At 48.7% G+C, this 15470-nt stretch overlaps 1 protein-coding gene across 19 annotated transcripts in view; it reads left to right on the top strand.

The window, feature by feature from the left end:
• Positions 1-13548, top strand: part of LOC8051231 (caldesmon) — a 63940-nt gene extending 50392 nt beyond the window's left edge. For 9 of the 19 annotated variants that reach the window (XM_040502279.2, XM_040502285.2, XM_040502284.2 and 6 more), the window contains 7 exons: positions 982-1044; positions 1154-1351; positions 1428-1487; positions 1556-1606; positions 6225-6500; positions 10558-10743; positions 12026-13548. In XM_040502279.2, coding sequence (XP_040358213.1) covers positions 982-1044; positions 1154-1351; positions 1428-1487; positions 1556-1606; positions 6225-6500; positions 10558-10700 — 791 coding nt within the window. In that variant the 3' untranslated portion in view covers positions 10701-10743; positions 12026-13548. The remainder of the gene's footprint in view (positions 1-981; positions 1045-1153; positions 1352-1427; positions 1488-1555; positions 1607-6224; positions 6501-10557; positions 10744-12025) is intronic. The other 10 variants (XM_040502286.2, XM_040502287.2, XM_040214065.3 and 7 more) reach the window with 3 other exon arrangements.
• Positions 13549-15470: the final 1922 nt, after the last annotated feature.

Here is a 15470-nt window from a genome sequence, read left to right as displayed (position 1 = left end):
TCCAATAACATTATAACTTGAGGAGGCAGAATAATTTACAAAGAGATGGAAAACTGTGAGTCTCATATTTAGAAATGCGCTCGTACAAAGCCACATCGTATAAAGTTCTGGCACGAAAGATATTTTTTTAAACTTGGCCGAATCAGGGTAGTAGAATACCCAATTTCTAATCTGCCTATGAAATTGCTAGGCCCTGTAGAGCTGTCTTCCTTTGTAGAGATTAGTGCAATGTATATGCTTCACTTCTATCTGATTAAGGAAAAGGCAGTCACTAGGGTGAGGAGGCCCGTCACTCTAGTGCGGCCGGCAAGGGTGAGGGGGCCCCGTTTTAGGGAATGACGGGGGCGCGCCTTGACCCATCCGCCGCGCTGTGCTTACGCCGGGCGACAGTCTGCGGCTGCTCGTGACAAAAATGTGAACCCACTTGGCCCACCCGACTATTAGCTATTCACCGTAGTGCGGCCGGCAAGAGTGAGGGGGCCCGTCCTGTGTCGTATGGGGGGGGAACCGTGAGAAATAATAACCCGTAATTTACAAGCACATTAACCCACGCCTCACGGCCCTATCCCTGTCCCTACACGTAAATGTAGCGTCTGCGACCTAAATAAAAAATCTATAAAAAAAGAAAAAAAAAAGTATGGTCCAGAATGCGATTTAAACCGCCGACCCCCAGCTCCTGAAGCCGACGCTGTACCCACAGCGCCAGGGGGCACTTCCGGAATAGGTCATCTCTTTACATTTCGGCATAACCTAAAGCATTCCTTGGGACCGTTCTTGAAATTCTTGTTACTAAATCGGATCCAGGCCGTATGTGTCGTGGCTGTTAAGCTTAGGCATGTGCCTTCTTCCTTCGTATCTTGGCAGAAGTGACACGTCTCCTGGCATCTCAAGCTAGCCTCCTTTTAGGATCTCGTAATGGTATTGTTTCCACGGTGTTTTAGCATAAGCTAATCTGTTGCTCTGCCGTCCCTGCATTTGCAGAGCCACCCGAATATGTCGAACAGGACGAAGAGCCGAGCTGCCATCTTCTGTCTGTCAAATCAGGTCTGTCCTAAGATTGGTATTTGTTCTCTTGTTTTTTGTTTTCTTTACTGTGGGCCTTTCAAAGCATTAGCTTTATTCAAATTTATCTCGGTTTCTTGTTCACTCCCAGAGCCAGAATATTCCGAGGAAGTTCGGGAACCTGGGAACCCAGTCCCAGCCCTGACGGAAGGTATCTTCTCAATGACATTTCTTTCTGCAATGGGAACATTTAGTCAGAATGCGACGTCTTGTGTCGTATTGTTTTCCCCGCCAGGTGAACCACCAGGTCGCATGGACGTGACAAAGGTTACGTTCCACACAAATCCAGGTCTGTACTTCATTAAACTGGAAATTTTGACATTCAATCGCCAGCAACAGGTTGAATTCCACCTCGTCCTTTGCAGAGCCGCAGGTTTCCCAAGAGGCCCAGCAACGTGGCAACGCAGCAGTGGCCGTCAAGATTGGTCTGTTGTCTCGGTGTCATTTCACGGCCAGGTGCCATTCTGAATGTTGGAACCACCTTTGTGCGCAGAGCCTCAAGATCCGACGGAAGGCGACGATCAGGGGCTTCCCGCGGAGACTGGTACGTAGCTGCGCTTCGTTTTATTTTTCCGAATTTAGGTTTCTTTCATGGCCGTGAGAATCAGCCTTTACACCCAGTGCGGCGAAGGAATCTCTCGTGTACTCCATTTTGTGCTTTCTTGGATCGCGGGAAAGACTACAGTTGACCTCGTAATTCGATTGCTTTCGAGGCGTAAAACTTCCGTTTCTACGGTCGCTCGTTGAATGGGAATGTCGGCGATGAGTTTCCTGTCGTTCCGCCTCCGGTACGAGATTCCCGCCTTCGATGGTGCCTCGGAAGGCATCGAGCACTGGCTGCTGGGGTCCCGTCTTTCTCATCCTTTCGGCAACCCTCGACGACTTCCAGAAGGTTGTTGCGGCTGGTTTGCTTGCCAGCTTCTTTTTAGGCGAACGTGATCTTCCACGGTGCCCGGGTCTCTAAAACCGAGCCGTGAAAGTGGGTTAAAAAAACGTTCGACAAAAATCGCCACTAGCTTTTTGCGCGACACGTCACCGTTGTGAACGTCTGGTTTCTAGCAGAGTCGCCAAATCCCGGGACAGTGGCATTGTGCGTACGGTCGCCATTTTGGTTCGGGGCGGTGAGCAGGTTTTTTCGACCTCTTTGACCTTGGCAAGCCGATCCGAATTCCCGGCTAGGGGTTGCCTTACGAAGGCACTTCTCGTACACCGAGATCACGTTACGCAGGCACTCGCGAACCTAGGGCACATCTACGTGTGGCGTCAACGCTTGGTGGCATCGAAAAATAATTTTTTGTCTCGAAATATGCGAGAAGGACATCCCTGTCAGAAATGGGTGGAGATAAGCACGATGGTTGATTGCATGCACGGCGCCAAAGACGCTTACACTGGCTAGGAATGCTTTCAATGGGACGATGCTCCCTAGCAATCTTGGTGCGAATTATTTAAAACGAAACTTTCGGTGCATCAAAAACTTGGAAGGACCAAAATGGAAATCGTCGTGTCAACAGAAACCTGTCAGCCAATGGCCTTGCGTGGTTTCGGTCGTTTCTGTGTGTCCACTTGTGTCCAGGCGGGGAAAGCAATGGCGCCACTTTCCCAGCATCCGGCTGAGGCCACTAGGCACGCCTGGCACTGCACGGCATCGAGACTCGAAAGCTTCTTCTTGGAGACACGAAAACGGATTAGAGCATGTGTGGTACTCTATGCAAGTGGCAGCATCAATAGGATGCTTTGCGTCTTGCTTTCCTCTCACACACGGGAAATGACTTCTTTTCTCGCACTTTTTCCCCCCAAAACCTACCCTTGCCCAGTTTGAGTATGAAAAATGCACCACCTGAAGACACTTTCGTGGAAAGATGAATTGCATTTTGTTCGTTGGCTTTTTCACGCAGTCAAAAACCTTCATAAAGCCCTCGGGACTGGCAAAATTTTTTGTAGTGAAGCTAACTGGGTTATAGTAGTTGAGCACAAAAAAATGTGCAAAGCAGATTTCTGATTTTCGCATATTGACGTATCTGTGCGACATTCGAGGTGTGTTAGGAAATTGTATAGCGCCAAATATAGTCGGAGCGACATCAGAAACGAGGTTTTGTACGTCGCCACTTCACTTATCAAAAGGGGAAACGGTGGCAGAATCTGCTGTCACGTCGCAGCGCTGAACACGCGAGGCGAAAGCTCGCGCTGCAAATTCCGGGCACCTTGAGCTCGACCATCGCCTCTTTTTCTTTCTCTAAACGAAAATTGTATTGGCACGGGTTTGTGTACGCACCACTGCTGGACGCATTTTCAAGACGCCATGCTAGCAGTCGTACCACCGGTACCGAGACTGGGAAAGTTTGTCGTCTAGAGCCGAGACAGCAGGCACTCCTTGCTGCAGACTAATCTCCCGCTGTCCAAACTTCCACCCAGCAAACTCAACTGACTTACCAAAATATGAATCCTAACAATCGCTAAACCACCAACGTCGACCACCCATAACGCGGCAAAGGCATTCACCGACTGTGCAAGTGTGGCCTTTCCTAAATTGGGCGGTGGCAAGCGCCTCCGAGTGTCCTTTGGAGGAGGCTCTCAAAATGGCTGTGCTGCTCTGACCGAAGCTTTTACACGTCTGTCCGGAACGAAAAGGGGGGCGCGTTTCTTCCTCTGCGGCTCTACTGATTTCGTTTAGATTTTGGCCTCGGGGCTACAGTCGCAGATCGCTTCCTCGACCGCGTATCGTCGCTCCAAGGCGGAACAGTTTGGGACTTTGAGGGAAATTGGGATCCTCTGAAATCTGACGAAGCTCGGCGCGTCGGACAAACAAATGCCGAGACTGCATAAGAAAAGTTGATTTTCGATAAAAATATTTCTTTTTATATACTCCCGTCAAATGCATCGACGTACCTGCAAAATAAAAAACGAGTGTGCACTGTGCGGATGGCGCGTTAAAAAGAAAATCATCATGGAGCAGAGTGGCGCGTATCCGACGGTGTGAGCAAGAAAAACAAAAGTGGAAGCCGTTTACAACTCCCTGTAACACCGAATTAGAGCGCAGCTTTTGAGGGGGAGGAGGGAAGGGTACTGGGGGGGGGTCACGTGACCTTGGGGGGTCAAGTGACGATGCCAATGATGCCATCAGTGACGTCACTGATGACGTCATCAGTGACGATGATGATGTGGATTCCGATGACGTCATCAGTGACGTCACTGATGACGTCATCCGTGATGACGACGATGAGGATGCCGGTGACGTCATCAGTGATGATGACGATGCGGATGCCGGTGACGTCATCGGGGAGGTCACGTGACTTCAAGGAGGGGGGTCACGTGACCTCGGGGGGGGGGGGGGGGGGGTCACGTGACCCTGGGATGACCTTGAGGGGTCACGTGACCTTGGGGTGACCTTGGGGACGCCGACGCCGCTCAAGCCGGGAACGGGCCCCTAAGAGCTGCGCTCTAAAAGTATGTGGCCACGCAAAATGAAGGCGGCGGCACCGCCTTCGTCGTGCCACTTCTGCCGCAGCACCGCACGTTCTCGGTCTTGAGTCTGAATAATTTGTTAGTGTGCAACCTCGTGTCTAGATGGCGCTACCTGACTATGTTGCTGCATAAAAAGCCTGTATGCAGGGACATAGTCACGTAGTGCCATCTAGAGGCGAGGTTATAGACTAATAAACCGAGAATGCGCGTTGCAGGGGCAGTGGTTTCAGCTGTTGCCGCATTATTTCTCTCGTCTAGCTACACTTTTACGTACTTTGACAATTTACGTAGAATTGATTACTTTTCACGGAGAAATTTCTTTGTATCAGTATTTTTTGCTTCGTGGGGTTGTGAAATTGCTTCGTTAAATGGAAATATTTGTTATATAGGACTTTGTTCCAGTACAGTCGAACCTCGATGTAACGAACTTCAATGTAACGAAATCCTCGATTTAACGAAGTATTTTATTTTTCATAATTTCTTGCCCATAGACCCCATGTATTTTTAGTCCCTATATAACGAAGTCTATTTTGCTGCTATTTCAATATAACGAAGCGCCATTGCCATAGAAGGCAATAAATAAATCAACTCTAAAAAACAACTTCCCAAAAAAATTGTGGTTAAAAAAAAAAATTATGCGCAAACGCGAGCGCTTGATAGGTTACTTCACGGGGACAGGCCTTCCAACGTTCCTAGGCTCGGCGCCGGTAGCGCCGGCGAGGCATGCGGCAAAGCGGATTCCGCGAGGCTGGCCAGAAAATGCCGAGCAAAAAGTTAACACGGCATAACAGCATCACCACTGACATTCACTGATCATCATAGTCCACTGTACCGCGGGCAGCGCGGGAGCCAACTTCGGCGGGGGAGCGACGTGATGGCGCGACCGCGCGGGCAGTGCCATCTAGGAGAAGACCGAAAAGACCGATTATCGTCTTGCGAGCGTGATGTAAAGCAAAGGCAAAGGCGCAAGCACACTGTGGGCGCAAGGGGGCAAGTAAACTGTGCGGTCAAGACTCAGTGCTGTGTAGGTTGGAAACATTGGCACCGCCTAAACTAATCAGCTTTATTTTTTAACCGGGCGGTTCACTTACGTGCTTGCTGCCATAAGGAAACGTAAAGTTCTTTCTATGGATGAGAAAGCAAACGTTTTGGACGCCATCCTGAAGAAACTGCCGAGATCACCGAGCACTCGGGAAGTGCTCGACGCAATGGACGTACTGAGGAGGTACACGGCGTCGCGTGGGCAGCAAGATGCCGTGCAAGCGATCTGGGCGCTCGAACGCCGTATGACGCCGCCGACGCCGCTGCTACTGTCGGACAAGGCGCAAGCAAAACTCGCGGACTACTTTGCCCCTAAATAAATGTCATTTTCGGTGAGTTTTCATACCCGTAAAATGTTTCGGAATTTGTTTTTTTCGCATGCTAAAGCCAAATTTCGATTTAGCGAAATTTCAATGTAACGAAGTAAATTGCGAATTTTACCGACTTCGTTACATCGAGGTTCAACTGTATTCCGGGAACCACATTGGAACACATGGGAGATTGGCCGGGACTTTATTTTACTTCTCTAAACGGGCATTTTCGTAGTAGAGGCGTTTGTTGTAAAGGCGTTTGACTGCATTGATTTCTTATTGCCCTATAGCACCCTGATACACTTCGTAGGTAGCGTGATGAGCGTGCCATCCACCCATTCTTCCTAGGCCTGGGTGGGGCAGCTCCGAAGCAGTCCCAGCCAGATGCAGTCCCCGTGCATCCCACTGGCCCGCATCCCGTCCTGGCCCGGCCACCACAGGGGGTCGTCCCCCCCGTCTCGGACAGAGCACAGCCGCGGGTGAAGGTCGTCTACTTCCGCAAGGTGGAGCGGGGCATTGCCACGCAGCCCGTGGTGACGACTCTGCCGGTCGCGGCGCTGCAGTCCCTCCTGGCGGCCGAGTCCCCACAGCCGGGCGTCGTGCCAGTCTGGCTTCCTGGTTCCGGTGAGTCTCTCGGATCTCTTGGGGGCAACGTTTTCGGTGATGACGGTGCGGAATTTTGGCGTTGGAAACGCTGCTGTGGGCGTTTTCGTTTCTCTTTAATTTCGTAGAGTGCCCAAGAAGCGCCCACCCAAGTTTTGGCGAAAGTCGGGTGATTGTGGCTCGGTTAAAAGGGCAACGAGCGAAATGACAGCCAACGAGAAAATGCTCTCGTAAAAAAGACATTTCTTGGTCGTGTCAACAACAGCAAAAACCTTTTCTTTCTTGGTTTGCTAACAATGCTTCAACGGGGTTTCTTCTTTTCGTCTTTCTATGGCTCTGAATTCATTGACAGAGTGAGAAACTGGGGTGGACAGCTGTTCTTGGGCACTAGAAGACAAGAATTGATTGATCCGTACAAGGTGCAAGGTTCATGCTACTGCTGTTTCGGGTTAGGGGCCATTTCAGCTGGCTGTGTAGACGAGCCTGGTGCAAAAAAACGTCTCTGCAAGAAAGATGTTATTCTCTTTCTTGCCGACAAGTGTTCTTCCCTCAAATAAGTGCTTCCGGCACCCACAATGTCGAGTCTTTAGCATTTGCCTTTACTGTGGTCACTTTGAGCTTTTAGAAAGCATGTTTTTGCCTGAAAACCAACGGACAAAACTCTTTGTAGTAACTTTTATTGGAGTCTAGTACAAAATGAAGGGCGCGTTATGTTTTCTAAAATCTTTAGTTTGCGAGGCTTTGCGGCACAATTTGTATTACTTTTGTACAACTGAGTCTCAGCGGTGATTTCAGGTAGCGTGTCCTGACCCAGGCGCATCCTAACTTCGGTGGTGATTCGCGGCGCGTTCGCTCGAGAGACGGAGGCGGCTCCCCAGAATCCCACCGTGTCTGTTTCGGAGCCAAAATGGCCGATTCAAGCCAAAGTTCCAGTCTTGCGCAGTTCCTCCAGTGGCCGCTGCGGGAGAAATGGCGGCGTTGGGATCGCCATTAGCTCGGTTTTCGAGTATGGGTCGGTGCTACTTTTTCAGGGCAGGCTCTTTGGCAGTTTCCAACTGAGTGGTTTAGTAACATTGGCTCGGGTGAATGTCAGCTTAGAGCAATTTTATTTTTTGAGAGACGTAATGTGATGTTGTGAAACTTTCCCGTTCTGTTGATACCGCTAATGTCACTTTCTCGCAGAGTTTCAGCTTTCTGCAGCTTGCAGCTTATGCGAGAAGGAACACCGGGTTTCATTTTCTCGATCGGACCCGGCGCATTAACTATTTTTTTGTCCCTGGTTGATTTGTTTTAGCCACGCGGGGTGAGTCTGGTGCCCAACAGAGTCTAGCTGAACGGCTGAATGCTGGTCTGGCTGAGTTTGAACATTCACGTCTTCAGCCTGCTTGGCCGACAGTTTAATGGGTTGGCGTCATTGGAGATTGCTTTAACACTAGAAGTCTCGTTACACACCTCGAAAGTTTACAAATACTGAAAAATACATTAATACATTAGTGTCGGCATTGGTCATTCCGCTAATAATGGTGGCAAAGGAATTCCGTGATCTGTATTAGGCACGGATAGAGGAATACTATATCCAAAGTGTTTTGGTTTGTTGAAGTGGTTCAAGCTTACCAGTTCTGTAGTGATAATTTTCCGCAGACTGCTAATTTGACCTGACATTGAAAAATGGAAAATGATTTTCAGAAAAATTTATTGGTTCTAATGTTTCTGCCACTTTAAAACCCACATCTGCCCTTTTTAAATACCATATTTGCTCGAGTAATAGTTGCACTATTTATGAACAATGTTTTTGTGTCTACTTTCCCGCAGAACACATAGAGAGCCAATCATCGCATGGCAGATAAATGATGGCCGTTCACTCGGTCGAGAACACGATTATCCGTAGAGATACCATCTTCACAGAAGGTATCTCTGTGTGAAAACCTTATCTCTGTCCCGTAAATTGCTGGCATCACGCTGTCGATCTCTGGGATTGGCAATACGCGTGCTCCGCAGAAAAGGAGACGCTCGGTTTTTTTCTATAGACAGTGTGGCTATTAAGGCCCGCTCACACACTTGTGACCTCTTAGAACCGGGTAGCCTTGGGACCTTTTAACATCTCTTACAACGAGAGGACACACTGGTGCCATCTATTGGCTAGCAGTGGAAACTTGTTGGTCCGGCATAGTTTCTATTTATCTCTCATTATCCCTTCTTTCTTGGCTCGAAAAACCTTTGTCAAGGTTATAAACGAGCCTTTCTTATAAGTATTACACACACTTGACCTCGGAAATCTCTCAAAACCTTCGCTCTTGTGAAATGCAGCTCCAGAGTCACCGCATAGATGGCGCCAGCGTGCCGGTGTGTTCTCTCGTCCTAAGAAATTTTAAGAGGTTTGAACAGGTCTCGGTTGTACTCGGTTGCGAGTGTATGAACGGGCCTTTACTCGAGTAAATTTGGTACTATATAAAGTGTCACTGGGTGTTACTTAATGGCAGCCTCTTGCCATCTCTCCTAAAATGGCCACCAAACCGTGAGACAGTGTGCGTCCATCCATCCGTGATCGGCTCTATAGCGTGTCTCCTCATTGGTTGAAACCCGGTGGAGGGCTCATGCGGCGAGGGGCACCGTGATTGGCAAAAGACAATTTAACGGGCCTGGTGACATGGGCGCCAACCGGCTGCGCACGAGGCGAGCAGGCGTCCGCTCACCAGGCGGGCTTCCGCAGAAGGAGAGAACTGGGGCTCGGTCTTCACGATGCTTCCGAGGAAGAGGCCTCCAGAAAGGGAGCGTTGCAATCGTGGAACTGCGCTACAATACTGGTGGTGAAGTTTACGATCTCTGTTGGCTGCACAATTTGATCCTCTCAACTGACAACGAGAACAGATACAGGAAATCTCTTGCCAACTTGGAGCGCAGTGAAGGCTACGGGTAATATTGTGTCCCTATTCTAGGGCTTCTTCCCGGGGAGACGCTGGTCCAGCAGAGTACCTCGAGCGTGTCCAGCTCATAGCTGTACTCGGCGTCGACTATTTCGTGCCGTCGAGGCTGGCGCATCTTCTAAGGTGCTTCAGCCCCGCGCTGCTGCGAGGGCTTCATCTTGCGCCTCATTTGCTCTCGTGCAAAGGAGATGAATTGGAGCACTGAGGAAGCTGATCTTGGCCACCTGGCAGAAAATACACCGAGCATAGGAACTTGCTCCCTTAAGCTACATCGATGCGATAGGCTGAGGCTACCGTATTTGCGCGAATGTAACGTGATTTTTTTTGTTCGACATTACGGGCTCCGAAACGCGTTACATTCGGAATCGAGCTCGGCCACGTCTTGCTAGAGTCGGTAGAAAGAAAGGGAGGAATAGGGGGAATGTTGAAAGCATTCTGTCTTTCTTGCAATGCACACGGCCGCAAAAACGTCAAAAACACGACGCGCCGCACGGGAGTAGGGTACACTGGCCGGTTGAAGCCCAATGAGGCCAAGACCGCTGGCCATGTTTATGGAATCATGAAACCCAAGGTTTTTGTTTATGCAGACGGATAAGCACGTAGGATCTGTATCACTTCTAGCAGCCCTTATTTTGCCTGTTCATTTTTTAGTTCCTGCTCACGAGTGTTATGGCATTTGTGCATCCGCTTGCACCGCTAGTTCGAGGAAGAAAAAGAAAGTACCGGGCGAGCATATTTCCGAAGTAAGCCAATGGCAAGAAGGACCCTAGAACTGATGATGAGTGCAGTCCAAATGTACACAATATTTTCCCGATTCTCGCGCTCTTTTCACTTCTGCTATCCAGTAACTTTATATTCGCGTTATGATAGTAATAATCTTTTTACTTCCTTTTAGGGGCTTCAAGACTGGCCCTCGCGTTATATTCCTGGTTGCCTTATATTGGTGCAGATACGGAACGGAATAGAAGCAGCTTCAGAAGCTAGGAGCTTGAAACCCTGTCCCTCACCGTGCACCACATCAGCCCCAAAGATGCCTTCATCTGCCGCGCGAGCACCGACATTTAGTCCCACCTTCGTAATGGAAAGTCGGGTCTCTCGCCCGTGAGTTTGTACGCCGCGTAGTTAACGTGCCTCCATCCGTTTGCCCTTTCTAGGTCCGGGTGCAGCATCGTTGCGAGAAGTCGAGCAACGTCGGGTCCACGTGGATCCGATACTCCCAATGCAGCCACCTCGGCACGCAGCCTCTGCCGTCTGTGAACCTCGGGAAGACCTAGTCCACAAGGTGGAGCAGTCCTAGCAGCCAGTCATCGCGACAAAGTTGTGGCACCGTTGTGGTTCGGGTGAGGGGCTCCCTTGGTTAGCTTTTGGAGAGGATGGTACGGTGCTTGGAACGCAACTCTGACAGGTGTAAGGGTCCTCAAACGTGGCCCTCGGTTTTCGCCGGATGAAGTCGTGGAAGTGTCTCGCTGTCCCCTGCTGTGGTCCTAGAGGTGGTGCAGCGGCGGAGCTGGGTGCAAGAGACGCTTGTTCTGCCGCCGATCACTCTTGAACTTGACGTTCCACAGTAGCCTTGGCAGCCGGGAGTTAGAAGGCCGCCACAACAGCAACACTCGCAGTCTCTTGCACTTTCTTTCTCGGAATTTCTACGCCCAACCGTCGGGGCCGCAGCGACCGGGAGCGTGACGCTCCAAGGGCCCTAAACTGGTCAAACACAAAGTTGGAGCTAAACGTTCGCGGAGCGCACAGACTGGACGTCGGCAAAAAAAGCGCAAAGTCATCGTCGTGATAGGCCAATCGGCGCGCTCTGTTCACTTCGGCCCAAACTTTGTGTTTGAGGAGTTTAGAAGCCCAGCTTTTGCAACATGGTTCGTTGCCACTTCGAGAACACTTTTAGAAGCACCGGCCGAATGGACGGACACGCCGTTCGAAGAAGCGGCACCGTACCTTGGCAAAGCATCTGTTTGTCTGTCTGCAATGGCTGTTTGATCTGTAAGCCGCAACGATTCGCTTTGTGCATGCTCAGCGCACGCAAACGTGTTGCATAGGAAGGCCTTGTTGCGAAATGAATAACCCTTCTTTGAAGAAATATGTATGGTATGCATTACTGTAGGGTGTCGGTTCTACTAGATTTCGAGGTGGAGAAGCAACGGTGGTCAGGGCAAGCAACGTTACTAGATCAAAGTCAGTTGGCAAACTTCCAGAACGCCTGGCATTGTTGCTTCTGTGCCTGCTCGGTGCCACAGGCTACACTATCCACCCACTATACGGGCAGAACGTTTAATGCACATAGCCTGCGGTGAGAAGTGATTCTATTGTGGATGTTATAGTAGCCGTAAAGTTGGCAAAAAGAGCGTCGTTCGAAAATGGTCTCTCCCACGGAAGCAGGTTTGCTGGCGGCGGAACGCCATCGGCCCATGCTTGCATGCAGGCAACAGCCGAACCATTCTCGAATATCACTCTTTGTGGAGCTTCTCAACTGATAGATCTAAGAATGTTGGCGTGTGAGGGCAAAAAAATAGGAAGAGCGCAGTTCTTAGGACGAGAGACGGCCGGCTTCATCTAGTTGCCTTTCCACTGGTCTGCCGCTACATCTATGATGACCGTAGACACGTTTGTCCGCAGGAAGTCGCGGGTCCCCAAAACGGCAAGAGTGAGCTCGACCAGTTCGGCAAGCTCTTCACTGGCGGCTTGGACTGCAGTACGACAGACTCCAAGGCTGCTTTGAGTAGTCACGAGGTGTCTTTGTGCAGCTACGAACTTGACGTCGATGCGCCAAAAGAGGCCCGTGCAAGATGGAGCGGCCTGCACCAAGGCTTTCGTGGACGCAGTGCCCGTCGGGATGTCTCATTGCATGTCTGTGTGCTGGGTTAGCAACTGAGTGCGACACAGTTGAGCTTATTTGAACTCTTTTTCATATTCATTGATTGTACAACCATTTTCATTTTGTGAATTCATTACAGTGATGGAGGCAGCATTTGACCTTTTGTGTAGCAGGCAAAGCTTTTCTATGGAGCAACTGCCGATGCTTTTGGAGCAGACGCCAACGTCTGTTAGCACATCGCTTGGAAATGAAACTCCGGAAGGCATTCCAACTCCGGAAGGCATCCCCACCTATCCAGACTTTGGCCTGCGCAAGCCTTCAGATTTTCAAAAGTTGAAAGGATCGACCTACGTTAGTGTAAATACTTATGGTAAAGCTTTTTATACGAAGAATACTCGAAGAAAAAAAACGAGTTCGATCAATATGTTTTATTGGCGTCTGCGAGAAAAATGGGAAAACCGCATTCACATGAGACACATTATCTTTTTCACTCATGTGCTCTATTTGACTTTAGAATCATGACCTCCTCGAATTGTTTATCTGACATCAGTTCAATCGGCAGTTTAGTAGCAATACTGTATTTGCACGAATATAACGCGAGTATTTTTACGAAATTACGTGCTCCAAAACGCACCTCGTGTTATATTCGGAATTGACCCCGTCAGTGATGACGTCACAACTTGGCGTCTGGGTCCAAACAAACCGTTGCTAGGGGCGTTGCTATGGACTAATACATGGAGACTCCACACGAGGCTGGATTTTCGCTTATAAGTAAGTAAATAATTTCTTTTGTAAGCAACCTAACTTCTTGATATCTAATTATGAAGATGTTCTTGTCATCTCAGCGTCGTATTGCAACGATGAAAGCCATTTCTGAAGTATTCCACTCCGTTTTGCTTTGGTAGCAGACGACACGATAGATTTGCTGGCCTCTGTTGCAGCCGGCGTCTTCATTCGAGCAACACAAGCAAGTGCATGGCCGCAGAGGCCTCCGCAATATGCGTTTCTTTCTGTGAAGAACCCAGCTTAGTTCAGAGGGGCGAAAATTATGTAAAATCAAACCACATTATGCAGATCAGTTACGACGACGACCTGAAGTGCGTTACCGGCGTAGTGCAGGCCAGCATGAGAAACAAATCGTACGCCGTCGAGGTAAGTCGTTTGTTATTATTATTGAGGTTGTCAGGTTATTAAAGATTTGCATGTCTATCGGAATTTCACATTCGTTTTTATACATTAAATTTAGGGGATGTGCTCTTTCGGTGAAGGTCTCCATCGAACCAGCGATGAGAGTACAATCTGTAATAAACTCACCTTATGTTTTTTTTATCCAGTTCTTTCGCGTTTTGGGGATTTGCGGAAATCTGAGGAAACTGCAAGAATCTTTCTCCACGCGATGGTTACCACCAGGTAGAAGCACCCTCCCATAGCGCGAGTCCGCAAACAAAATTTGGGACATATATAAAATTGAAAGAATAAAGCACAGAGGACAAGCACAGGAAAACCATCTTGCCGATCGCCTGAAGTGCTTTTCTCATGGGTGCATTGCAATCCTTTAGCAAACGATCATCTCGATCGACGCCCGGACTTCCGATAAGCCATATTTTTTAATATAATTTAACCATAAACTCATATTTGGAACAAATGCCAATTAGAATATCATCTTTATTCACTCGATTGAGACGCCGGCGGGCGTGTGGCAGACGGCATTGCATTCGTCGTCTGCTGCAGGGACCTGGACTCCTCTCATTGGTCGTAACCGTGTAACGGTTTTCGGTCAAGCATTCTTTTATTCCTTCCCGAAAAAAATCGGGTCTCTTATATTTTTAAAAATTAGCATTACTGGTGTAATTCCTTTATTTTATAACGATTACTTTTACACGGCGTTTCGTAACAAGAAATCTGAAACATAAAAAGTGTTTAGTTCGCGATATGTGGTGAGGGGCGCTGCCTAACGCCCGATTACCGGAACGGGCCTTGAGTGGGACCACTGCCCCGTCGTGCAACCTGGTGCAACACGAGGCATTTGTTTAGGCAGAGGTACCAGAACAAGGAGTTTGATCGTGTATCGGATTCAGCAGTCTTTTTTTCTGTTTCTCATTGTTTAGCTTCTGCTCCAGAGGCTCCAGAGTGATCTGGTGTTTGTGGGTTGGTGCTTCTGCTTCGTGCCTTGTTTGGATTGTGGGCTGCCGAGGAGCTCGCACGGCAGAAAACTACCCGAGAAGCAGCTGCCGTGCTGCTGCTTATCTGCGTAGCCGCCAAGTGGATTGTAAACGGAAGGACCTGAGCAGAACTAGCAGAACTCGCACACTCTCATCTGCTATGCCCCCGAGTGTGAGAAATTGACGCGGCCTCGGTTCGCGTTACAATAGAAATAATATATTTTTTGGGGTGAGACTATTTTGCCGGCAGCCGGAAAAATCGGGGGAAAAAATGCCGGCAGTCAATTTCGGTTCGAGATGAAGCAAGCAGGGTCGCTATTTTCTCTGAACAGACTTCCGAAGCGATTCGATAAATTGGTGTCGCTAGAACGGCATCACTAATCCACCGTTCGCTCAAATGAACGCCGCCACTCGCTAAAGTGTCGTTCAATGAAACATCATGGGTGGAACTTATTCATTTGCTAAAACGTTGTTCGATCGAGTCAGTGCATCCCAGGTCGAAGCCAAATCAACCTTAATCACGGCGTATGGTTCAAGATTCATAGTTTCTACCATTTTGACAAAGTGAATAGAAAATTACTGTACAAAGTAAGTTCACTTAAATACAAGTTACTGGAAAATGTACCTAAGATACAGATACAAATACCGAGAAATTAAAGTAGCTAGGTTTGGTACCTCAGGTACAATTCTATACCTGTTTTCACCTCAAGAACCGTAGCAAAAAAAGTTTGGCTCTTTGCGGAGCATTACTAATTTTCTTCTTTATGTGGGTAATCAAGATATATGTAGGTAAATTTTTGATAAAATATACGTTATCTTATCAAGACGCGCACGTTCCAAACGACAAAAATATTGCTGGTTCCTCCGACAGGCATATCTGATAAGAACTCCTTTGCGCCGCAAATAAACAATGTGCAAAACTTGCTTTTTTCTTGAGGTGAAAACGGGTATAGATACCGATTTTCAGTAACTTGTACCTAGGTACTTTACAACCCTGCAGGCAACAAATATAATGAGTCATGTTCCCAGCTAGAACTGAACAATACGTCTGCAGAGCTCTATCCAATTTTTCTTAGCATTCCTT

This window comes from Ixodes scapularis, unplaced genomic scaffold (assembly GCF_016920785.2).
Source record: "Ixodes scapularis isolate PalLabHiFi unplaced genomic scaffold, ASM1692078v2 PGA_scaffold11__112_contigs__length_91849675, whole genome shotgun sequence".
Lineage (NCBI taxonomy): Eukaryota > Metazoa > Arthropoda > Arachnida > Ixodida > Ixodidae > Ixodes > Ixodes scapularis.
This window is presented reverse-complemented; position numbering and strand designations above follow the sequence as displayed.